This window comes from Oncorhynchus kisutch, linkage group LG11, assembly GCF_002021735.2.
Source record: "Oncorhynchus kisutch isolate 150728-3 linkage group LG11, Okis_V2, whole genome shotgun sequence".
Taxonomy (NCBI): Eukaryota; Metazoa; Chordata; class Actinopteri; order Salmoniformes; family Salmonidae; genus Oncorhynchus; species Oncorhynchus kisutch.
The window spans coordinates 34639418-34666690 of NC_034184.2; the positions used below are offsets into that span (position 1 = coordinate 34639418).

General features: G+C 43.7%; 1 protein-coding gene across 5 annotated transcripts in view; it reads right to left on the bottom strand.

The window, feature by feature from the left end:
* Positions 1–27273, bottom strand: part of LOC109898862 (C-terminal-binding protein 2) — a 131611-nt gene that overhangs the window by 26382 nt on the left and 77956 nt on the right. For 2 of the 5 annotated variants that reach the window (XM_020493922.2, XM_031835676.1), the window contains exon 1: positions 22525–24708. The exons of 1 other annotated variant lie outside the window; for it this stretch is intronic. In XM_020493922.2, the coding sequence (XP_020349511.1) occupies positions 22525–24505 (1981 nt within the window). In that variant the 5' untranslated portion in view covers positions 24506–24708. Of the gene's footprint in view, positions 1–22524; positions 24709–27273 lie in introns of those variants that run through there. 2 more of the 5 variants (XR_004211619.1, XM_031835675.1) reach the window with 2 other exon arrangements.

Sequence of the window (27273 nt, forward strand, 5' to 3'; positions counted from 1 at the left end):
TTAATTGACACATGTTAGAAATGGCATCTATGCCTAACATATTAATGACAAAGCTTGTTTCAATGACTTCATTAACCAAACCCAAACAGAGTATACAAAATATTAAGAACACCTGCTCTTTCCATAACATATACTGACGAGGTGAATCCAGGTGAAAGCTGTGATCCTTTATTGATGTCACTTGTTAAATCCACTTCAGTCAGTGAAGGGGAGGATACCGGTTAAATAAGGATTTTTAAGCCTTGAAACAAATTGAGACATGGATGGTGCATGTGTGCCATTCAGAGGGTTAATGAGAAAACCACAAAATGTAAGTGCTTTTGAACGGGGTATGGTAGTAGGTGCCAGGCGCACCGGATTGTGTTAAGAACAGCAATGCTGCTGGGTTTTTCAAGCTCAACAGTTTCCTGCGTGTATCAAGAATGGTCCACCACCCAAAGGTCATCCAGCCAACCTGACACGATTGTGGGAAGCATTAGTCAACATGGGCCAGCATCGCTGTAGAATGCTGTCAACACCTTGTAGAGGCTGTTCTAAGGGCAAAAGGGGGTGCAACTCAATGTTAGAAAGGTGTCCCTAATGTTTGGTATGCTCAATGTACATCCAATCGGTCAGCCCAGTAGAACACACGTTCTGCATATTGTCGCTAATTGAGGTTAACTCAGCTTTGTGAGGGATATATATATATTTATATCGAGAGAGAGACAGAGGAGGATGGCACAGCAGCAGGTGGACTCCAGATGTATCTTGGGGGAGGGTGTCTCAGCTCTGGTGCTCCTCTTTTCTCATTCTGCTCTCTCCATCACTTTCCTCTCTGTGTGTCATGAGCCATCTGGCCTGGTAACACAGTGATAGAGAGAGGGAGAGAGAAAAGCTCCCCTATACCCTCCACCTAAACACTGTCTACAGAGAAACGCACAAAGACACACACACAGTGAGTGATAAGTCATGCACACACGCGCATGCAAGTACACGCACAGGCCTGCGCACACAGACACACACACAGCTGGGCTCTGTTCCAGCTGATGGCAGAAAGCTGTTTGGGGAGATGTCAGCTCACAACACCAGGGATGGAGTTACAGGAAGACACACACCATTTACACACACACAAACACACACACACACACACACACACAGCTGGACAAGATAAAGGAGGTGTAGCGAAGCTTGCTTATCAGTCCTGATGTTGTCTTGCCGGAAACCTGATGATAGTCACTGACTCAGCGCTAGAGCCTTAATGAGCGAACACATTCATGTGCTGCTGGTGTGTGTGGAATTAAATCCTAGGTGAGGTCGTTTCCGCGAAATCCCTCCCATAAGGTCTAGAAGTTGGATAAGACTTAATTGCAAATTATAATTTTTTTAAATGTACAAAGCCATTAGATCCAGACACATTATCATCAGATCGCATAACTCCTTTTGTCAGGTAGATACCTCAAGGTATAAAAGCAACATAAAAGACAAGCTAGAATAGGGACAGAGAATAAGGGACACGTGTGGAGGTGGAGAGCAGGAATCATAACCCTGAAGGGCTATTCCTTTACAGCTACTACTCTACAGTCACACAGAAAATGAGGTTCCTTTTCCAAGATGGCCTCCCTCTGGTAAAACACAGTCAGCCAGCGTAGTAAAGCATTTCAACCATGCAAAGCCTCTATATTCCCATATATTCTCATCTGGGGAAAACAAGGTTAGTGCAGCCACTTCTGCTCTGTAATTTAATAGCCATGAAGTTTTCATTTTCTCTGGATGAATTATTCAATGTGACTTCCTGCTTGGCAGAGAGATAAAGAGTATAAGAGAAGGAGAAGAGAGAGTGTGAAAGAGGGAGGATGAGTGGAGGGGTTGGATAGGGTTTCAAATTTCTCATTTCTTTTCTTTCATTTCATTCCCCTTTGATTTTCATTTTCGTACTCCAACTCTCTCACACTGTCAGTCCTCAGCCGTCCTCACTCTTTCTCATCTAGCAAATCATAGTGTATCATTCATATGAAAAGTTATTATAAATTGCTATGGAATATTATGATATTTTATATTATTATATACTATATTTATATATACACTACCGTTCAAAAGTTGGGTCAATTAGAAATGTCCTTGTTTTTGAAAGACATTTTTATGGACATTTTTTTAAATAACATCAATTTGATCAGAAATACAGTGTACATATTGTTAATGTTGTAAAAGAATATTGTAGCTGGAAACGGCTGATTGTTTATGGAATATCTACATAGGTGTACAGAGGCCCATTATCAGCAACCATCACTCCTGTGTTCTAATGGCACGTGGTGTTTGCAAATACAAGTATATAATTTTAAAAGGCTAATTGATCATTAGAAAACCCTTTTGCAATTATGTTAGCACAGCTGAAAATGGTTGTGTTGATTAAAGAAGCAATTAGCCTAATGAAGGCCAGTTTAAGTAAGTATCTGGAGCATCAGCATTTGAGTGTTCAATTGCAGGCTCAAAATGGCCAGAAACAAATATATTTTTTCTGAAACTCATCAGTCTATTCTTGTTCTGAGAAATGAAGGCTATTCCATTTGAGAAATTGCCAAGAAACTGAAGATCTCGTACCACGCTGTGTACTACTCCCTTCACAGAACAGCGCAAACTTGCCCTAACCAGAATAGAAAGAGGAGTGGGAGGCCCCGGTGCACAACTGAGCAAGAGGACATGTACATTAAAGTGTCTAGTTTGAGAAACAGAAACCCTCACAAGTCCTCAACTGGCAGCTTCATTAAATAGTACCCACAAAACACCAGTCTCAATGTCACAACTGAAGAGGCGCCTCCGGGATGCTGGCCTTCTAGGCAGAGTTCATCGGTCCAGTGTCTGTTCTTTTGCCCATCTTAATATTAAATTTTTATTGGCCAATCTGAGATATGGCTTTTTCTTTACAACTCTAAATTCTCTTTATATTTCACAACATTTTAGGTGCCACAGGCTGTCCCAACACATAATGACATGCAAGTGAATTCTGACACTGTAAAAGGCCCTGATAATTGACTCTAAAATATTGTATTCCATACCCATTTGAAGAGAAACAAGTTATATATTCATTTGTATGATAAGATGAAATATTGTCTCAGGGAACTCTACTTAAATCTTAGGAGACCCTACATGGGTCCCGGACCCCAAGTTTGGGAACCACTGTACTATTAACCTCTCACCCTGCTTGCTTCAATGCTTCCTCTCTCTGTGTATCTTCATTGCAGCCTGACTCACCACTCTCTGTCTCACTACTCAGTATAAAGAACATTTATTTTGTTAATAGAACTTACAGTAGCCAATCTTTTGATTATAGCTAGCTTCATTTCAGTCAACTGCTCCTGCTGAGGTTTGGCTCCGTTCAACGTTAGCTTCTAACTTCATCCTTCTAGCTAGCTAGATATAGATAGCTACCTGGCTAATAGCCAGAGCCCCTGAGCTACCTAGCTAGCTGGAGATCTGATTGAAATATCAGCGACTATTTACCAGTTGTACACTCATTCTCAGAGAGTCAGGTTTTTTTGTTTGGGGGATGTCTGTTGAAACTCCAGGAGTCGAGCGAAGTTAAAAACATTCCCACTGTTAGCGGCGTCTCTCTGCTACTTAACAGTGTAGGTCTAGGCCAAGGGAGCTTGTTTCTCCTCTCGGCCTATGTCGTGGGTGGAGTTTCCCGTTGAGCAAAGCGTTGAATGAATGTGCTGCTAACAAGGCAAATACGGGGGAGTAGGCGAGCATAACGAGCATACATAAATCATTCATGATTCCACTCGTTCGCAGAGGTAAGCGCGATTAGAAATCTTATCAAGAAGCCTTCTGAGCGTTGATCAACGCAATAAGTGGGTTAACAATAATTATCTAATTAAAAGGCTAGTAAATGCTATTTCACAAATAAAAAGGTGTGAAAATGTTTACCCTCCACTACATCCCTGGTTGGGTCTGGCAAAACCCATTCATAGACATTGATATCCTGCCAGGCAGGAATGAATCTACATTTGCCCAGCATTTTAGCTATCAACGTGACGTTCAGTTCTGTACCTGCCTGGCTGAATGGCAGTGTGGGTGGAATGAACGCGCTTCGCCTGGCAACCAGAGCGCAAAACACTTCAGGAAATAAAACTCGGTAGTCTGCCTGGAAATGAATTTGCAAGACCAATAAATGTTTCAAAAAATGTTCATGTTAACATATTTGATCATCTTCTGTTCTTTCAAGTACCAACTTGAGAAAATGTCTGATTTCCAATGTATTCCAGTACTTGAAATGCAGAGTGCCAAATTCAAGCACTTTAAGCACCTCAAGCACATTGTGCGAACCCTGCCCATTACACAACCTCTCGAGAGGACTCACTGAAAGGCATGATAAAAGGTCATCACCTTTGACCTGCAACCAAGATTACACCCTGACCTTCACCCTCAGACAAGGGGCGGGTGCTGCTGACAGCCTTATCTCACATCCATGGCAACCCCACCCTTAGCTGCTGTCTTACTACGTCATCACAAAGCCCCTCCCCCATCACCATGCAGGCTGCAGAGCTGGTCCACTGTAGTATAAATCTCGTCTCATCCCAGTCCCGCCAGCTGGCACATAGGGCAGAAAACTGTAGTATACAGTATCTAGCCTAATGCACACTGAATCAATGCCTCAAGATGCACTCAAGGATTTTAAGCACAACAAATGGGTAACATATAGTATGAATTGGATGCGTTTCATATTATACAAATTGCAAAAAATAATAAAATAAAACGACTTAACAAATGAAACGGATGATGTAGTACACAATAAACTGGGACCACTTTTGGATTGTGAGGCACCACTCAAAACTGCAGGCTGAAATGATAAAGTTCGAGAGTGCATCTTTAATCCTAGAACAATTGCGTGTTGATGTAAAAAAATATAATCTACCATCTAGAGAACCACAGATCATAATGCCCATCATGCTAGGGAAGAGCGGCTCGTGTCTCACGCGCATACTGACCTGGACTGGCATCACGCTGTGTGGCTGGCATCCATGCATCTGAGTGCAAGCACTCCCAGTAGCACCTAAGAAGAAGAGGTGCCACTCAGCCATATACAGTATTCAAACCCCTTGCCTTTGTCCACATTTTGTTACATTACAGCCTTACTGTAACGGCGTTCTTCGTTTGTCGAAAGAGAGTCGGACCGAAATGCAGCGTGGTGGTTACTCATGTTTTTAATGAAAAAAGTGACGGTACATGAAATAACGAATAAATACAAAAACAACAAACGGAACGTGAAACTTATTACAGCCTATCTGGTGAACACTACACAGAGACAGGAACAATCACCCACGAAAGACAAAGCGAAACTCAGGCTACCTAAATACGGTTCCCAATCAGAGGCAACGAGAATCACCTGACAGCTGATTGAGAACCGCCTCAGGCAGCCAAGCCTATACAACACCCCTAATCAGCCGTGATCCCAAATACAACAAACCCCAATACGAAATACAACACGTAAACCCCTGTCACACCCTGGCCTGACAAAATATATAACGAAAACACAAAACACTAAGACCAAGGCGTGACAGAACCCCCCCCCCCAAGGTGCGGACTCCCGGACGCACCTCAAAACCAAAGGGAGGGTCCGGGTGGGCGTCTGTCATTGGTGGCGGCTCCGGCTCGGGACGTGGACCCCACTTCATTAATGTCCTCGTTCCTCCCCTTCGCGTCCTGGGATAATCCACCCTCGCCGCCGACCATGGCCTAATAGTCCTCACCCACAACCCCACAGAACTAAGGAGCAGCTCGTGACTGAGGGGCATCTCGGGACTGAGGGACAGCTCGGGACTGAGGGGCAGCTCGGGACTGAGGGGCAGCTCGGGACTGAGGCAGCTCGGGACTGAGGTGCAGCTCGGGACTGAGGAGCAGCCCGGAACTGAGGGGCAGCCCGGAACTGAGGGGAAGCCCAGTACTGAGAGGAAGCCCAGTACTGAGAGGAAGCCCAGTACTGAGATGAAGCTCAGGTAGGTAGTAGGCTCCGGTAAATCCTGGCTGATTGGCGGATCTGGAAGATTCAGGTTGACTAGCAGATCTGGAAGATTCTGGTTGACTGGCGGATCTAGCTGCTCTATGCAGACTGACAGCTCTGACTGCTCCATGCAGGCTGACAGCTCCTTGCAGACTGGCAGCTCCTTGCAGACTGGCAGCTCCTTGCAGACTGGCAGCTCCTTGCAGACTGGCAGCTCCTTGCAGACTGGCAGCTCCTTGCCGACTGGCAGCTCCTTGCCGACTGGCAGCTCCTTGCAGACTGGCTGCTCCTTGCAGACTGACAGCTCCTTGCAGACTGACAGTTCCCTGCAGACTGGCAGCTCCTTGCAGACTGGCAGCTCCTTGCAGACTGGCAGCTCCTTGCAGACTGGCAGCTCCTTGCAGACTGGCAGCTCCTTGCAGACTGACAGCTCTGACAGCTCCTTGCAGACTGGCAGCTCCTTGCAGACTGGCAGCTCCTTGCAGACTGACAGCTCCTTGCAGACTGACAGCACCCTGCAGACTGGCAGCTCAGGCTGCTTCAAACAGGCAGGAGGCTCCGGCAGCGCTGTAGAGAAGAAAGGCTCTGATAGCGCTGAACAGGCGGGAGACTCCGACAGCGCAGGAGAGGAGGAAAACGCTGGCTGCGCTGAACAGACAGGAGACTCCGACAGCGCAGGAGGGAAGGAAGGCTCTGGCTGTGCTGAACAGGCGGGAGACTCCGACAGAGCAGGAGAGGCGAGGCGCACTGTAGGCCTGATGCGTGGTGCGGGCACTGGTGATACTGGAGCGAGGACACGCACAGGAAGCCTGGTGCGGGGGAGCTGCTACCGGAGGACTGGTGTGTGGAGGTGGCACAGGATGTGCAAGGTTAGGGATGTGCACAGGAGGCCTGGTGCGTGAGGCTGGCACCAACTTCACCAGCCGACTAACACGCACCTCGGGACGAGTATGGAGCGTCTTTCTTTTCTCCAACTCCATTCGCCTATAGCACTCTTCGCACTGCTCCAGCGAATCCCATGCGGGCTCAGGCATTCTCTCTGGGTCGGCCGCCCACCTGTCGATTTCTTCCCACGTCGTATACTCCATAACGTCCTCCTTTTGCTTTTCCTGCGGTCGCTGCCTGTAACCACGCCGCTCGGTCCGTGTGTGGTGGGTGATTCTGTAACGGCGTTCTTCGTTTGTTGAAAGAGAGTCGGACCGAAATGCAGCGTGGTGGTTACTCATGTTTTTAATGAAAAAAGTGACGGTACATGAAATAACGAATAAATACAAAAACAACAAACGGAACGTGAAACTTATTACAGCCTATCTGGTGAACACTACACAGAGACAGGAACAATCACCCACGAAAGACAAAGCGAAACTCAGGCTACCTAAATACGGTTCCCAATCAGAGGCAACGAGAATCACCTGACAGCTGATTGAGAACCGCCTCAGGCAGCCAAGCCTATACAACACCCCTAATCAGCTGCGATCCCAAATACAACAAACCCCAATACGAAATACAACACGTAAACCCCTGTCACACCCTGGCCTGACCAAATATATAACGAAAACACAAAACACTAAGACCAAGGCGTGACACTTACTCTATAAATGATCAAATAAAACATTCTCATCAGTCTACACACAATAGCCCATAACGACAAAGTGAAAACAGGTTTTTAGACACCGTATTTATATACAGTACCAGTCAACAGTTTGGACAAAAGTTTACACATTCCAGGTTTTTTCTTTATTTTTTACTATTTTCTACATTGTAAAATAATAGTGAAGACATCAAAACTATGCAGTGGTGGAAAAAGTACCCAATTGTCATACTTGAGTAAAAGTAAAGTTACCTTAATAGCAAATGTCTCAAGTAAAAGTCACCCAGTAAATTACTACTGGAGTATAAATCTAAAAGTATATTAAGCAAACCAGACGACACAATTTATTTATTTTTTTTTATTTTTTTTTACGGATAGCCAAGGGCACACTCCAACAGTCAGACATAATTTACAAACGATGCATTTGTGTTTGTGTTCGCCAGATCAGAGGCAGAAGGGATCATCAGGGAGGTTCTGTTGATAAGTGTGTGAATTGGACCATTTTCTGTCCTGCTAAGGACTCAAAATGTAATGAGTACTTTTGGGTGTAAGGGAAAATGTAAGGAGTAAAAAGTACATTATTTTCTTTAAGTATGTAGTGAAGTAAAAGTTGTGAAAATATATAAGTAGTAAAGTACAGATACCCCCCAAAAATGACTTAAGTAAAAATACTTTAAAGTTCTACTTAAGTACTTTACACAACTAAGAAATAACACATACAAAATCATGGAGTAACCAAAAAAGTGTTAAACAATTCAAAATATATTTTATATGAGATTATTCAAAGTAGCCACCCTTTTCCTTGATGACAGCTTTGCACACTCTTAGCATTCTCTCAACCAGCTTCATGGAATGCATTTCAATTAACAGGTGTGCCTTGTTAAAATTAAATATGTGTAATTCCTTTCCTTCTTAATGCCAATCAGTTGTGTTGTGACAAGGTAGGGGGTATACAGAACATAGCCCTATTTGGTAAAAGACCAAGCAAAGAGAAATGACAGTCCATCATTACTTTAAGACATGAAGGTCAGTAAATGCGGAACATTTCAAGACCTTTGAACATTTCTTCAAGTGCAGTAGCAAAAACCATCAAGCGCCAGGATGAAACTGGCTCTAATGGGGACTGCCACAGGAAAGGATGACCCAGAGTTACCTCTGCTGCAGAGGACAATTTCATTCGAGTTACCAGCCTCAGAAATTGCAGCTCAAATTAATTCTTCAGAGTTCAAGTAACAGACACATCTCAACATCAACTGTTCAGAGAAGACCGTGTGAAATCAGGCCTTTATGGTCAAATTGCTGCAAAGAAACCACTACTAAAGGACACCAATAATAAAAAGAGACTTGCTTAGGCCAAGAAACATGAGCAATAGACATTAGACCAGTGGAAATCTGTCCTTTGGTCTGATGTGTCCAAATTTGCGATTTTTGGCTCCAACTGCCATGTCTTTGTGAGATGCAGAGTAGTTGCATGGATTATCTTTGCATGTGTGGTTCTCACCGTGAAGCACGGAGGAGGAGGTGTGATGCTGTGGGGGTGCTTTGCTGAGGACACTGTCATTGATTTATTTATAATTCAAGGCACATTTAACCAGCATGGCTACCACAGCCTTCTGCAGCAATATGCCATCCCATCTGGTTTGCGCTTTGTGAGACTATAATTTGTTTTTCAACAGGACAATGACCCAACACACCTCCAGGCTGTGTAAGGACTATGTGACCAAGAAGGCGAGTGATGGAGTGCTGCATCAGATGACCTGGCCTCCACAATCACCCGACCTCAACCCAATTGAGATGGTTTGGGATGAGTTGGACTGCAGAGTGAAGGAAAAGCAGCCAACAAGTGCTCAGCATATGTGGTAACTCCTTCAAGACTGTTGGAAAAGCATTCCAGGTGAAGCTGGTTGAGAGAATGTCAAGAGTGTGCAAAGCTGTCAGGCAAAGGGTGGCTACTTTGAAAAGTCTCAAATATATTTAGATTTGTTTAACACTTTTTTGGTTACGACATGATTCCATGTGTGTTATTTCATAGTTTCGGTGTCTTCACTACTATTCTACAATGTAGAAAATTGTTGTTGTTTTTTAAAGTAAAAATAAAGAAAAACCCTTGAATGAGTCGGGGTGTCCAAACTTTTGACTGGTACCTTCGGTCTCCCAAAACCCACAATAGTGGAATTTTGTAGACAGAAGGTGCTCTTTGGTAAAAGGGGTAAACTGTTCAACAAAAAGAGAGGAGGACCATGGCACTCTTCATATAATTAATTAAAATGCCTTTATTTGTATGGCCTTCTTTAGAGAGTACCACGATATAATACAATGTCCTCTTTTGAACAGCTTTTCCCAATCAACCCCGATTTGAAGAGGGAGTAGTTACAGAATTAATTCGACAACACCTAGTAAGCAATCAATTAAATGTATTTATAAAGCCCTTCTTACATCAGCTGATGTCTCAAAGTGCTGTACAGAAACCCAGCCTAAAACACAAAACAGCAAGCAATGCAGGTGTAGAAGCACGATGGCTAGAAAGCAATATTATACACATTAAAAAGTGAAATACTGTAGATATTTTATCAAAAATGCATATTAAGGCTAGAAGCATTAGAACCCCTAGAAAGGTAGTTCTAACCTTGAATATGACTGGGCAAAGTGGTAAGAACAGGAGAGCCATCTATTTTATAGCTTCCCGAGCCCATTTGTTAGAAAGTACACTTTATTGATTTGGTGTTTCAACCGAAAGGTCGCTGCTTGCAAAAATAATAGGCTACTTCCCCAGAGATCACATGGGAGAAAACATCGCTCTGAGGTTGAGAGAAGCTTAAGGGTGTTTTCATTATAGTAATTTTAAGAACCGATCCCAGTCCTCTTTAAAGTGAACTCTGGGGTAAAAAAAATCTAAAGAACTCAGTTTACTTTATATTCACACAGCCCTTGCCTTTGAATGAGGATTTAACTCTTTTGCCAGTTCACTTCACCTATATTGTGGTCCGAGTCCTCTTTGCATTCACATTTCTATTTATTATGCCTCCCCCTCTTCCTCGGGTCCAGAAAAATTAAGGCAGTTATACAATTTAAAAACATCACAATACATTCACAACAAATTTCACATTACATTAAGTGTGTGACCTCCGGTCCCTACTCTACTACCACATATCTACAACACAAAATCCATGTGTACATGTGTATGTGTATGCTATTGTGTGTTTGTATGCATGTGTCTGTGCCTATGTATGCATGTGTCTGTGCCTATGTATGCATGTGTCTGTGCCTGTTTGTGTTGCTTCACAGTCCCCGCTGTTCCCTAAGGGATATTTGTATATTTTAAAAAAATCTAATTTGACTGCTTGCATGAGTTACTTGATGTGGAAGAGTCACGTAGTCATGGCTCTATGTAGTACTGTGAGCCTCCCACACTCTGGTGGCATGTCTCGTGGGGTCTGCATGGGTGTGATTAAGTAGTGATTAAGTCAATCTCTCCTCCACTTTGAGCCAGGAGACATTGACATGCATATTATTCATTGTAGTTCTCTGTGTACATTAAGGGCCAGCCGTGCTGCCCCATTCTGAGCCAATTGGAATTTTCGTTGCCTTTTTGTGGCACCTGACCACAACTGAACAGTTGTCCAGGTGCGACAAAACTAGGGCCTGTAGGACCCGCCTTGTTGATAGTGCTATTAAGGCAGGGAAGCTTTTTATTATGGACAGACTTCTCCCCATCTTAGCTACTGTTTTATCAATATGTTTTGACCATGACAGTTAACAATCCGGTGTTACTCCAAGCAGTTTAGTCACCTCAACTTGCTCAATTTCCACATTATTCATTACAAGATTTAGTTCAAGTTTAGTGAATGAATGATTTGTGCCAAATACAATGCTTTGAGTTTTTGAAATATTTAGGACCAACATATTCCTTGCCACCCATTCTGAAACTAACTGCAGCTCTTTAAGTGTTGCAGTCATTTCAGTTGCTGTAGTAGGTGACGTGTATAGTGTTGAGTCATCTGCATTTACTCAAAGCCAGTGGCATGTCATTAGTAAAGATTTAAAAGAGTAAGGGGCTCAGACAGCTGCCCTGTGGAATTCCTGATTCTACCTGATTATGTTGGATAGGCTTCCATTAAAGAACACCCTCTGTGTTCTGTTAGACAGGTAACTCTTTATACACAAGAATCAGTCATTTGTGTAAGTGCTGTACTTGTTTAATTTCCTTCCCTATAAGCCTGCTGAACTGTTGTCAATTTGTTCACTGTAAAATAGCATTGTATCTGGTCATAATTTTTCTAAAGTTTGAGCCAGTTACTATTTTTAGGTAGTAGAATGACTTTTGCTTCCCTCCAGACCTGAGGGCACACACTTTCTAGTAGGCTTAAATTGAAGATATGACAAATAGGAGTGGCAATATCATTCGCTATTATTCTCAGTAATTTTCTATCCAAGTTGCCAGACCCCGGTGGCTTGTCATTGCTGACAGACAACAATAATTTCTTTGTCTCTTCCAACACTCACTTCACAGAATTCAAAATTACAATGCTCGTCTTAGATAATTTGGTCAGATATACTTGGATGTGTAGTGTCAGCAATTGTTGCTGGCATGTCATGCCTAAGTTTCCTAATCTTGCCAATTTAAAAAAAATCATTAAAGTAGTTGGCAATATCATTGGGTTTTGTGATGAATGAGCCATCTGATTGAATTAATGATGGAGCGGAGTTTGCCTTTTTGCCCAACATTTCATTGAATGTGTTCCAAAGCTTTTTACTATCATTCTTTGTCATGTAGCTTTGTTTCATAGTGTAGATTCTTCTTTTTATCCAGTTTAGTCATATGATTTCTCCATTTGCAGTATGTTTGCCGTATCGGTTGTGCAGTCAGACTTATTTGCCATTTATTTTGCCTCATCCCTTTCAACCATACATTTTTTCATCAATCCACAGGGATTTAACAGTTTTTAACAGTCATTTTCTTAATGGGTGCATGCTTATTAGTAACTGGGACAAGCAATTTCACAAATGTGTCAAGTGCAGCATCTGGTTGCTCCTCATTACAAACCACGGACCAACACAGTCTTTACATCAACAACATAGGAATCACTACAAAACGTATTGTTTGACCTCTTACACACTATATCAGGCCCAGCCTTTGGAACCTTTCCTAGATATGGCTACTATATTGTGATCACTACATCCGATGGATTTGGATACTGCTTTCAAGCAAATTTCTGCAGCATTAGTAAAGATGTGATCAATATATAATTATTTAATTCCTGTGCTGTTTGTAACTCCCCTGGTAAGTTGACTGATAACCTGAACCAGGTTGCAGGCACTGGTTACAGTTTGAATCTTTCTCTTGAGTGGGCAGCTTGATGAAAGCCAGTCAATATTTAAAATCACCCAGAAAATATACCTCTGTTAATATCACATACATTATCAAGCATTTCACACGTTATCCAGATACTGACTGTTAGCACTTCATGGTCTATAGCAGCTTCCCACCAGAATGGGCTTTAGGTGAGGCAGATGAACCTGTAGCCATATTACTTCAACAGTATTTAACATGAGATCCTCTCTAAGCTTTACAGGGATGTGGTTCTGAATATAAATGGCCACACACACCTCCACCTTCGGCATTTGTGACCCAATTCAGTTAACTAGGCGTATGTTGGAAGTCACGTCTTCACAGGAGAGCCATTTGAACATAAAACATTTGATCAAAACTCGTTTTTTGGCAGAAATGCCTTCTCGAACATGTGAACTTTCATGAGCCTTAATAGCACACTTGTATGCCATCTGTAAATACTAATAAAATGGTTCAATAACGAGCCTTGTTGGTTACAGAAAAAGTTGGCAACCTTCCCACTAGCTATGTTTTTTTAATGTATTGTGTAATGGAGCTGCATAAACATTTTGCTCTCCATTTTCTGGAAGATCAAGTTTTGAAATCAGTGGAATTAGAGTATGATAGCTAAAGAGATGGAGAAAACACCCGTCTTCAAACTAGGGGTGTGGCATTCCTGACAGGGAGATGCGTCCAACATGCATGATGATGTATACAGGTAAGATAATCTAGCGTTAGCTAGCAACATTTTCAGATATTACACGTTTCAAATTTTGATAGAAAGTGGTTTCATTTCAAGCTAAAGTGTACTGTTAGCCAGCTAGCATATGTTAGATGGCTGGCTCCCTAGCTGATGTTATTATTCATTTCCCAGAGCTGTTTGCTTTTCTAGTTAGAGCCTAGTGTTAGCTAGCTAACATTGAACCTGGTTGGTTAGTTCCCAGCACTGTGGCATTATTGCACTGATCTTTGTTGTTTAACTAGCTAACGTTAGTTGGTTGGTTCGTTAGCTAACGTTAAGTGATGTGTGTACAACACCCATTGAATATGGCTTGTGTCAGCAAACGTCTGCAAAAAGTGTAATGAAATTGTTGCCAGCAGAGCTGGTTAGGCTATTTTCATGTTATCCAGAAGTAAACATCGACCAGAGCGTCAAGTGTGCGCTCCGAGAGCGAAACAAGGTGGGTGGGGCTAAAACTTAAGAGGGTGTGAACGATGCTGAATGGGTGTAGACAAAGCAGAGCTCTTCACTAGATACCAAAACATTCAACGGTGATTATCTCAAAGGTGAGTTGATCAACTCTCGAAGCAGAATTACTTTCCCATTGTTCCTCAAATGCAGTGTATGATATACCATTTTGTAGCTCTGAGTCTCTACTTTTATCCAATGTATAAAAATAAAAAACATTTCAAATTTTGCTACCTAAGACCGAATCCAGGTGGTGAGTCACATTTCTGTATTTTCTGTAGATCTTAGAACCATGTATTGCTACCACTGTACCATTGAATGTCATCTGTTACTAGCAAATGATTGATTTCATCAACCTTGTTTCTTAAGCTATGTTAACATGGGCTATTGCTATTGCACTTTTCTGGGATGCTTGATTGTTTTAATTGCTTTAATGAGAAGCTTAGCAGCGGTAGACATGCTCAGGTTATTTATGTTAGTGCAGGGTGAGCTGCACACAGTGGACTTCCTGCTAGTACACACCACCTAAGTGCTAACAGTATAACTCTGGTTCATAGGCACACGATTACTGTATACAATAGCTGTAGGATCAGCAGAGGCATTCAGGGCAGTAAGGGGAACATAAATTAGGTTAATTACATTGCGTCTTCCAGTGCTCCTGGGATAATGTACATTTGCTGAAGCATTATGACAACTCAGTGAAACAATGGTATTAAATGAGCTGGGCTTGGGTCTTTGATAAGTCATTGTCTCAACACAGCCTTATAATGCTGTGAAAGGATCCAGGAACCCAAACGACAATGATAATAATAATAATAATACAACCTTTGTTTTCAGAAGGTATCAAAATGACATGGGTGTAGATACATGTTACACCCACAGAGCTGCAATAGTCTCGTAGCCAGTTATGGAGGGCTAAAAGTCTGCTGAACCATTCAATACCACAATTTAGGGAGGGCACAGGGTCAAATATTATTGGGTGTTTGTTGTTGTCAAGTAGTGACCCAATCAGTTCTTTAAAATCCATCTTCAGCTGTTCTGAGCATATGTCATTGAATCCCACATGATATACTTCATTTCCTGATGCTGGTTTAAAATGTTTGGGAGAGACTTATTGATATCCTGTACTCGTGCTCCTGAATAGCATAACATTTTTGCTCCAGGGACTGAGGCATTTCTCACATTTGAGCTGCCCAATACAACAGCCAGAGAAGGGAATTGAGAAATCCAACCATTCCCACCTCTCACACAATTCGTTGAGCCTTTCACGGGCCCACAAGAAGCAGGATATGGTACACCCGCTGCTCCCGGCAATAGATTCAGACCTCAGCAGGCAGTGCCCTGTCAGATCCAGAGACGGGGAAAGGAGCCGAACGACAACGACGGCGCTGCTGGAGTCAGCGTAGTTAGAGTTAGCACCGCCGTTGCAGACACAGGCAGTTCCAGCGATGAAGGTGCAGGTAGATCAGGCACCAGTGAAGCTATTCCTAATGTCAATCTGCTCAAACCCCTCAGTCACTCCGTCCGGTTAGCAGTATGCTGCTGCCTGCGGTTTCCACGACTTGTGACATTGACCAGCAGCTGATTGGAACACTCTTCTTGCTGTTCTCCGTATACTTCACTACAGGATGGAGGAGGAGAAGCAGATGGAGACCCCTTCCTTGGAAGGCAGGTTCCAGGTAGCACAGGCCATTCGGATAGGGACAGATGACAAGGGGGGAAACATCCATTAGAGTTGAGAACGAGAAAGTTCCAATTTGCATAGAATTGAGATTTGTTTGCTAAGCATAGCGACCTCATTCCTGTAGTCCTCCGCTAGCAAACAATTACCGCATTGGAACTCCAATTGTCAATATTGTCAGGGACAAGACCAAAATAAGCATAGCTTCTACAGCACTGGAAATGTTTGTTAGCTATTCCAGGAGAAACAGGCTCCATTGTAACCTAGCTAGCTATCTAGCTGGCAAGTTGGTAGCAGGTGTTGACACAGATATCCAAGTTCTTGAGTTCCTAAGTTTTCAGTGTCGAGTCGTTGTCTCGAGACAGCAGCTGTGTTCATTGCAACATTCACTCAATGCACTCTACGTTTTTACAATGTGCAGGTCAAGCCATTCCATCAGAATGTGTTATCGGACAGCTAGATATACCTACTTACATTTTAATAGCTAATAGATTGCATTTGTTAAAATATGAGACGTAATAATTGTAATCAGAAGATACTATTAAAATGTAAATATTATTGGTAACAGAATAAATAGCAGAAGAATAACTGTAGAGTAAATAATGCTGTAATTGAAAGTTGTACACCCAATGTAGGCCCCTTTAAGAGCTAGAATATATGTTGTACCCTATGTTGTGATTCTTACCAAATATGTTGTCTTTTCACAATATTCAAATCATTAGCCAAACAGTTAACTAAAAACAAAGTTTCTACTGTACAAATTCAGGTAGGATCCCCCCCTTTCGTTCCATCTACATCAGTTGAAAAAACATTTTGCAACAGAATCGGCGCAATGAATAATCCCCCGTACATATCATAATGTTCTCTATATTGTGGCACCAATGTGAAGGGTGTGTGGTGTGGGAATAATGACAAGTGAACCTGGGGTGCTTTGTGTTTACATTGCCCTAAAAAAGGGAACCAGAACACGGAATTCAAGCGAACCGAACTCAGACCACCTCTCGAAATGGTCTCAGTTCGGTTCACTTCGGGGACTCTTTTTAGGGTTCTGAGTTCCTTTGGAATGTGTTCACACTGCAAAGATTGTCTGAAAGTGACCAAGTGTGAAAACACCATTAGCTGCCTAGGGCCTGAATGAGGTGTGCATAACTATAACGGCGCAAATGTGGTAAAGGCCATCACGTTGAATGACTGGACCAGATTCCAATGTTTTGGACACAGGCTGCACCTTGTAATCGGTAGGCTACGTGTTACATATTTTTAAGGGACTTTGACTTCATTTCTATTATAATAACAATTGTAGCCTACTTGTACATAATTACACAATCATAAGCTTCCTATTCCCACTGCAGCCCATGGCTGCCTGGAAACTAATTAACCTAGGTTATTTAATAACTCATAATGGTAAAAAAAAAATTGTAACGCAATGATATATTAATTAAATAATTATTTAGTGCTGTGCTTATAGCACACTACACTGAGTATACCACTGCTTTCTTTGAGTTCTATGCCATAGACCAGGTTTCCCCAGGTTTTTGTTGGAGATAAAAGACTGTAACGAGACCAGGAAATTGGCTCCAAGTGATTTTAATTTTGGAAATCTGTTCACAAGAATTCACGCATAATAGAGAGATACATGTAAGCAAGATTTGAAATGATGTTTTATTCAAATATTATACAGTATATTGTAACGACCCTGGGATTATAAGCGCAGAAATCGACTCTGCCGCTCAAGCATGCTTTTGCGGCACAGTCGATAGCGAGCCGGACCTCGGGCTAAATCTATTTGATGATCCCTGCCATAGACTGACCAGGTGAATGCTATGAACCCTTATTGATGTCACTTGTTAAATCCACTTCAAATCAGTGTAGATGAAGGGGAGGCTACATGCTGAAGAAGGACTTTTAAAACTTGTAGACAACTGAGACATGGATTGTGTACAGTGCATTTGGAAAGTATTCAGACCCTTTCCCCCACATTTTGTTACGTTACAGCTTTATTCTAAAACGGATAAAGTATAAATCCACAATCTAAACATAATAACCCATAAGGACAAAGCAAAAAATGTATTTACGCAAGTATGAGACTCGAAATTGAGCTCAGGTGCATCCTGCTTCCATGGATCATCCTTGAGATGATTCTACAACTTGGAGTCCAGCTGTGGTAAATTCAATTGATTGGACATGATTTGGAGAGGCACACACCTGTCCATATAAGGTCCCACAGTTGGCAATGCATGTCAACAAAGCAAAAACCAAGCCATGCGGTCGAAGGAATTGTCCGTAGAGCTCCAAGACAGGATTGTCTCGAAGCACATGGGTAGCAAAGCATTTCTGCAGCATTGAAGGTCCAAAGAACACATTGGTCTTCATCATTCTTAAATGGAACACGCTTTGAACCACCAAGCTCTTCCTAGAGCTGGCCACCTGGCTCTTCCTAGAGCTCTTCCTAGAGCTGGCCACCTGGCCAAACTGAACAATCAGGGGAGTAGGGCCTTGGTCAGGGAGGTGATCAAGAACCCGATGGTCACTCTGACAGAACTCCCGAGGTCCTCTTTGGCGATGGGAGAACCTTCAAGAAGGACAGCCATCTCTACAGCACTCCACCAAATCAAGCCTTTATGGTAGAGTGGCCAGAACGAACCCACTCCTCAGTAAAAGGCACATGTTGAGTGATGAGTTTACAAAAGGCACCTAAAGGAACCTGACTATGAGAAACAAGATGATCTGGTCTGATGAAACAATGATTGAACTATTTGGCCTGAATGCCATGCGTCAAGTCTGGAGGAAACCTGGCACCATCCCTACTGTGAGGCATGGTGGTGGCAGCATCATGCTGTTGGGATGTTTTTCAGCAGCAGGGACTAGGAGACTAGTCAGGATTGAGGGAAAGATGAACAAGGCAATGTACATAAAAATCCTTGATAAAAACCTGCTCCAGTGCGCTCAGGACCTCAATATTAGGAAGATTTTCATAATATTAGGAAGATGGGAAGATGCTCCCGAGTGGCACAGTGGTCTATGCACTGCATCTCAGTGCAAGAGGCATCACTGCAGTACCCGAGTCACATAGGGCGGCGCACAATTGGCCCAGCGCCGTCCGGGTTTGGCCGCAGTACGCGTCATTGTAAATAAGAATTTGTTCTTAACTGACTCTCCTAGTTAAATAAAGGTTAAATAAAAAAAAAATATATTGTTTGTATGATGTTTGGTATACTCAGTGTATATTTTGACGATCATGTTAAAAATGTATGTTTGTTAATATGTAGGTGTAATAATCCTACCTATTATCATATGTATAACAATGTTGGAAAATATTTGTTGAATTTGGTTTTGTAATCAGTTAGCACAGTATGTATTCGTTCATATAATCTCATTTTAGAAGTGATGTAATCTACCCTGAGATTTGTTTTAACCATGTCTGACTGAATAAGTGTTTGAAAATCGCAATTCATAATCGCAATTAGAATATCTGGCCATAAAATCGCAATGAGATATTTTGTCCAAATCGTGTAGCCCTAGGTGTTACTAATGAACATATTGAGGCTATCGGCATATCAAATCTAAATATTTATATAGGCTTACTAATTATGAAGACGGTACAGAGGAACAGCTCAAATGGTTGAGATATTCCCTATATCATGTTGTCAAATGTCAGAAATTATACTCAGACATACTCCATGCAACCAAAAAAACAGTTGACTCTGACGATTTCTACAATGCAAAATTATATTAACTCCTGCTCTCAAAAAGGGCACATGCCATTATTGCTCCGTGGTCATATTTCAACACGAGGTGACTAAAATGTCATTATTATGACTCTCCTCTAGCTCACAGTATTAGCTCAAGCACCCTTTTTTCAACACAGTGCCATAAAATGCAAATTCTCAGCCATTTCCACCAGTCCCCACTCTAGTGAAACCTTTTGCCCGCTCCTTAAAAGATCATCTTTCTGTGATTATGACCAAACCCCTGTTGCCTAGCAACACACAATTAAGGAATATGCTTTCAGAGAGGCTTTGCAGGCGTCCATTAACAGATGAAATTACCAAAGCAACAAATGTCAGCCGCATGCACATTCATTTGTTGTACTGAGTGTGTGTTTAACATGAGGAAACCCTTGTGTGCAAAAGCGAACTAGGGTGAGCTATTATCATGGCTGCAGATTTTTACAGCAGAGAAAGGTAGCTAAACAGAAAGGGTCCTTTAGACATAAACAGAAGAAGTACCATCTTTTTCCCCCCTGAGACTAGACAGACTTCATAAATCCATTTGTTCTCAATCTGTAGGGGAGCTGTCGGAGCCAATGGTTATAGCTCTAGTACTGGGGGAATCCAAAGATGTCAGAGTGAATCTGTGGATTAGCAGTGTTGTAAAAGGAGGATCTAAAGGACTAAACCCCTTTTGCTTCTCATTCCAGTAACTCAGAGAAAAGACACAATTGCTGATCGGTGATCATCACATTCATTTCATTTCAGCAGCACAGCTAGGATGTTGTCCAACCCGATGGATGCTGTCCAATAGCATTATTATTGAACAACTTTGATGATGAATCATACTTGTTGAAATCATAGCTAGTGCTGGTAATTTCTCACATCTTCCAAATTTCTGTAGCACCAACGTTAGAGAGCTACAGTATACAATATAGTTCATTTCAACATACCCTAAAATGGTCACTGCTGCACCTGAACAGAGACAATAACATTGTATGCAACACTACACATAACGTACAGCTCCAGGCTACTTCAATGCACTATAAGCAGTATGATGCTGTGATGATGCTGAAACCAATATTACATAACCCTTCCCACCAGGCCATCAGCCCTGAAGATTATGCTCTGTGTGGACAAGCATGTGGACAATTATGCCTTTGTTCTGTGTGGACAAGCTTCAAATGCCTACAGATGAGGTGAAGGGCAAGGAATATAGCTCCAAAGCAAAAACAGCTCCCTTTTTCTCTCCCACACACACACACACACACACACACACACACACCCAATGCAATGCACACAGGCACGCATAAACTCAAGGCTCCAATTCTCCCATGTTTAATCGTGACCATGTACCCAGATTGGTTGGACAAACACAACTACTGACAGGCTGTTTCTGCTTTAAAAAGCAGCGTTACCTCAGATAGATGACAGCTCACATCGTACCACATCACACTGTCCTTGCCCCACTCCCACCCTCCATCTTGGTCATCACAACCATTATGTGTGGCAACAAAATAAACAATACAGAACAGCATGCATCTCATAGAGCGCAAAGATGACTGACAGTACACGAGTGTCTAAGATAGAATTTAGAAAGAGGTAGGTAGGTAGGTAGGGCTACTCTCAGAGCTTTTCAACAGGGACTCTGTCATTTTAGTATCACAACAGCAGACTATAAATAATTAGGGCATGGGGAGGATTAAAGGCTGATATTGTTAAAAAGTTACGCTTTTAGGCCATTCATTAAGCCATTCATAAAAAAAAACATGATCTCAAATATGGATATACTGTAACTAACGCCATTCACGGAAGATATGGTAGCCAAACTCTTAAGGATCGGAACCTTTTTTTCAATTTTCGCCTAAAATGACATACCCATAACCAAATCTAACTGCAAATCTAACTAATTCTTGATACCATTTGAAAGGAAACACTTTGAAGTTTGTGGAAATGTGAAATTAATGTAGCAGAATATAACACATTAGATCTGGTAAAAGAGAATACAAAAAAATAATAATTGTATGATCATCTTTGACATGCAAGAGAAAGGCCGTAATGTACTATGCCAGGTCAGGTGCAATTTAAATGTTGGCCACTAGATGGCAGACGTCTATGGGTAAAGTTTTAGACAGATTCAATGAACCATTGCATTTCTGTTCAAAATGTTGCATCAAGACTGCCCAAATGTGTCTAATTGATTTATTAATACATTTTCAAGTTCCTAACTGTGCACTCTCCTCAAACAATTGCATGGTATTCTTTCACTGCAATAGCTACTGTAAATTGGACACTACAGTTAGATTAACAAGAATGTAAGCGTTCTGTCCATATCAGATATGTCTATGTCCTGGGAAATGTTCTTGTTATTTACAACCTCATGCTAATCACATTAGCCTACGTTAGCTCAACTGTCCCGTGGAGGGGACACCGATCCCGTATTAAGTTGAGATGTTTATCCATTGTCAATCCAATACAAAGGCACATACACAGGTTAACGATAAGCAGAGCTCCACACAGCCAAAGGGTAGATTGAAATGATGTGAAAGCAGCAAAGAGATAAATTCATATCAATCTACAGAAAAAGTATCTCAAACACTTCAACGTTGAGTGGGAACCAGATAAATGGCCTTTTTCGGGCACTTGGTTTAAGAGCACTGCATTACAGTATCCTGTATTCAATCCATGCCAAATAGCTGTCATAAAGAGAGCAGTTTCATTGCCTTAAATATTCAACTGTTATTTGAGAAAGGGGCTATCCTGATAAGGGTATAAAATAATTATTAATTTGATTGCAAAAACACAATACCTAATTGTTGTCTTAGAGTACAGAGTGAATGGTTATCTAACCAGAGCTTCCATTTCAAATAGAAAAAATCTATAACTACAATTTTTTTTATATAACCCAAGAGAAACCATACTCTTTCAGTAACCATACTCCTTCAGTAGCCAACAAATACACTACAGCCAAGATACATTCTATACAGGAGGACTAGGGGAGAGGAGGAAGAGGAGGGAATGGTTGAGGGGATAAAAGTATGCTTTACTTGTATCTGGTGATGCCATGGTGGAGACGATGACAGGTGGGCCAGTACGGCGGCTAAGCTTCTGGTTGGTGGCCATAGCACTCTGGTTCTGCATGCTGGTACCCACTGGCATCATGGCTCCATCGGACGGGGTGCCCCCAGCCTTGCGTATCATCTGAGGGCTGGGGTGGGCACTGTGCACAGGTTGCAGGCTGCGGTCTCGTTTCATCAGCTCCATGGGCACTGTGTAGTTGGTGGAGTATGCCCTTGGGGCCTGCTGAGGTGACGGCTGGGCAGGCATGCACACTGGCATTTGCTGTTGTTGCATGGCTTGCATCTGCTGTGGCATGGCAGCCATCATCTGCATGCCCGGCGTCATGGGGACACCCGGGTGTTGGGAGAATGCAGACATGGGCCGGGACTGGACAGGGACCATGGCACCGTTGTAGGTCCCTGGGGTACGAGGTCCTGGGTAGCCCTGTGTATTTTCCAGAAGTTGCTGAGAGGGAGCACTGTTGGGCCTCCTGGCCAGGGCCTCAGCCATGGTGGGGGAGATGGTCTGCATGGTACCAGGGGTCTGTGGTGCCATCAGCCGGGGGTCCATGCCCATGGCCTGCTGGTGCTGCTGCTGCTGCTGGAGGTACATGTCAGAGCGGTGGCTGAAGCTGTTGGAGCGGCCCCGCATGTGGGCCTGTTGCTGGGGTGTGGGAGGGGGCTCTAAGGGCCTCTTGACGCTGATGGCCACCCGTGACAGCACCCGCGCCTGCCCTAGGTTGGGAGCCACTGAACGTACGTCATTCTCCTCCATGACTGCCAGCATGCCGGTTGTGTCAAAGCCCTGCTGGATGAGTGAGGAGATGGTACTCTCTGAGAGACCCTCGTTTCGAAGAAGAGCCAGGAACTCTGGGTCGGCGTTCCTCTTGTGATCCACTGGGGCTGCAGGCGTCTGGTGGGCTGTGGGAGGTGGAGGGGGGAGGGCTACAGGGGCAGGTGGGATAGGAAGAGGGGCAGGAACAGGTGCAGGAACAGGGGCGGCGAGAGGAGGGTTGGGGTTGTAGACCTGCATGTTGGGCTGCGGAGCTTGTTGTTGTTGAACGCTGTAGGGCAATGTGCACTCCTGCCTTATCATCATACCTCGCTGCTGCATGCTCCCATCCAGCCCCTGAGTGTTAGGGTCCACCACCAGGCAGGTGGCTGCAGGCTGCTGCCGAGGGTCCACGGGATGGCCGTTGATGTCAGTATAGACTGTCTGGCCGGCTAGAGGGGTTGGCTCAGATGTGTAACGAGGTGAAGAGGGTTGTTCCATTCCATAGTGAGCAGGAGAGCTTTGGCCATCTGGAATCATATTGGCAGCGGCGGTTGCGGCTACAGCTGCAGGCTGATTGTAAACCTGGTTAATGCAATGGGCAGTTGGCGGAAGAGGGCGAGGAGGAAGAGGAGAAGAAGACGAAGGACCCGGAGGTAAGGGCCTCCCTCCCTGTCCCTGGTCCCATGGTGGGCGTCCCACTGGGTTCATCCCGTAGTGGGACGGGGATCTGCTGAGCGGATGAGGCTGCTCCTGAGTCTGCTGCTCCACCCGGTAGAAGCCCCGGGGGTCCTCTGGTGGTCGGGGAGCCATAGCAGGGTCATGGGGATAATAGTCCTGGGAGGCGATGAATCCTCGGTGACTATTAGCCATGGGTGGACGGTCGTAGTTGTTTAGCTCAGGGACTGAGCCCTTTCTCATTCCCCGGGGATCGGTAGCGTAGCCTTGCTGACTGTACAGAGAGTCTTGGTAGGAGTAGGGGTCTCGTTTCAGATCCAGGTCTGGAGGACGCATCCCAGGGGGAGTCTCATAGTAACCTCCTCCCTCTGCCCCGTAAGACAGCGAGTTTCGTCGACCCGCTATCCTGCCTTGTTGGTCATACACGCTTTCTCCCCCGGCCCACTGACCCTCATTCCCCCCCAGGGTGTCCCAACTGTGGGAGCGACCGATACTCAACTGCTTGCTGGCGACGAGCATTGGAGAGAAAAAAAACTGGACAGCTTTACAGAGGACAAAAAACAAGCAGGGAGTAGTTGGTGTTTTCTTTCAAGTCTTCAGTTACAATTTACATCAAAAGAGTGGAAAGGAGGGAGGGAGGACGGAGGAGGAGCAAAAAGAGATGAAGCAGTGGGGTATATTGTTTCACCTGATATCCAGTTGTAATTTTTGGGGGCTCTTCTGAGGTCCTTTCTATTCAGTGGCTCCCCCTTGACAGGCAATCCTTGAATAATTAATCTATGGAAATATTGTTGCTAGTTGTGAGAGGACACCACACTGTGCAAATGCTGCAAAGGCAGCCCCAACTACTCCATTGAACCACAATGACAGGGTCCGTGCTTGTGCTGGCCACCAACCATGTAGGCTACCCGATGCAGTGAGAGGAAAAATACACGAAAGGGGGGGATATTGGAGGGGGTGGGATGGGATTGTAGGCAGGGGCTTGTACTAATCCAGTAGGGTTTATCCTTCCCCTACTCTGGGACATTTTACTCACTCTGGCGATTGCTATGAGGGATTACAGTCTAAATAAAGACGGCTTAATTCTGCTACCCATCGTGACGTTACGTGAACCAACTAAAAAGTATCTCTGAGGATTCTGCTCATTCACGTAAGGGCAAACCTCCATCCAAATCCGTGGCCCGGGACACTTACCTGGGTCTGATCACTTGATTTTGTTGTCAATGACTTGCTGGGTCTCGTTCAATGAGCATGAGAGATTTACACTACCCCGCTAGTAGCCCTCAGGGAGGGGAAGGCAGGCAGGCGGGTGATTGAAATTAATACAGATCTCCCTGCTAAGTCTCATGTGCCGTCAGGAAACATCAAATCCACTCTGATTGGACACTAATCCGTTGCCTGGGCCGACGCTGACAGAGTGACCACGCAACTCCTGTGAAACTCCTGTCACACTCTCCCCCCTCACTGAGAGGACCTAGTAAATGTCACAAGACGACTGGCACCCGGAGACACAGAACCCACAGGGGGCAATGGGAAACTGACTGCTAAAAAAACATCTGAAAACATTATTAAAGAATACTGCCTGCAACCCTTTAGAAATAATAAGCGTGAAAGAAAGTGACAAAAGCAAGGCTTGTCCTCAAAGCAACTATTTGCATGTACAATTATTGGATTAAAGCCATTTGCTCCAACCACAATCTGTCAACCTGCTGTTAGCACAGTATTGCTGATCCCCTTTACCAAGCGAAGCTCTGTGTCTGGATTTTGCCCCTTGTCAGAGAGACCTGGGGGGAGAATGCACTTTTTGTCACTACACACACACTTCTCTAAGCAATCCTTGAAACCCTCTGTGAATCCTTCCTATCCTCCCAGTCCCCCTGTGGTGCATAATTCTTTGGCCTACCTATCTGCCTGGCCAGCTGACACTTGATCCCTGTTGGAGAGGTTCCCTGTTAACTAATGCATGAGAACAGATGTTAAGGCGGAGAAGACGCCTCCATTTTCATTAACCCTGTCCTGGGATCAGTGCTGGGGCATCATGTTTTCTGTTGCCATGACAGCTATGGACCCTCTCAAATATCCCACCTCGTTGACAAATTATACTCGAGTTTACCCTGCATTCGGTTTTTAGACCATCGTGAAGACCTGCTGGATTGCAGTGGTGGATCGTGATATCGTTCTTTAATCAGTGTTGCATAATTAGGAAGAGAAGCGATAACACTGGACAGGATGTCAAAGGAAATGCTAAAGCGCCCAATGCTGTTGCATTATGGGTTGACAGGAAAAGGGGGATTATCATTGATAGTGGAATTGACTTCAGACCAACTGACTTTTTCCCTGTGTTTTTATAGTTCCAGGAAACCATAGTTGACAGAAGGAAATAAGGCAAGTGAGATGGAGAGAGAAGGAAATGGATGGATGAGAGAGCAAGAGACAGGAGGCAGCTGGGGGCACTGATATTAAAATGAGAGCGAGAGTTTCTCAATTCAGTTTCATGCTTGAATGAATAGCAGGGTGAAAAGTAAACTAATTAAGTCTTTGGGGACTTTGGGGAAACCGAAAGGCATACACATATGTAGAAGCATGCACACACAGTTATCTATGAAACAGCAACCCTACGTAGCACATGCCTCGTGGGAATAGGATTCAATTCACTTAGCAAAAAAACTAACAATAACATTGGTCACTGGAAGCCCTTGTCCTGCCGCCAACACACACCCACGTAGACTGTGTACAACAACCCGTGTTTCAACTCCATCAGTGTAAACCTAAACAGCGCTATTCCCCTCTTTTATTGATTTACTTCTGTGATCTGATTCCCAAGAGTGTGCTAGACTAGACTACACATCTTTATCAAACAGTCAGGGTGGAACAGTTCTAGATAGAGTATGTGTTCTGGGTTTGTAGATCTAATCATACAGTAACACGAAGCAAAGACACTGTCGACAAACCAAGGATGAAGGATCCCTACGCCTGAGTATACACAGGACATTAATGGGACAGTTCACTCACTCATCTTTGCACGCTCCTTGGAGCATAGTGCCTCAACAAATGGATCCCCACGCTGCGGCCAGGTCCCAGGCTGGTGTGATGTTGAGTCCCAAGGTGTGTACAGTCGTGACCAAAAGTTTTGAGAATGACACAAATATTAATTTTCAGTCTGCTGCCTCAGTTTGTATGATGGCAATTTGCATATACTCCAGAATGTTATGAAGAGTGATCAGATTAATTTCAAAGTCCCTCTTTGCCATGCAAATGAACTGAATCCCCCAAAAACATTTCCACTG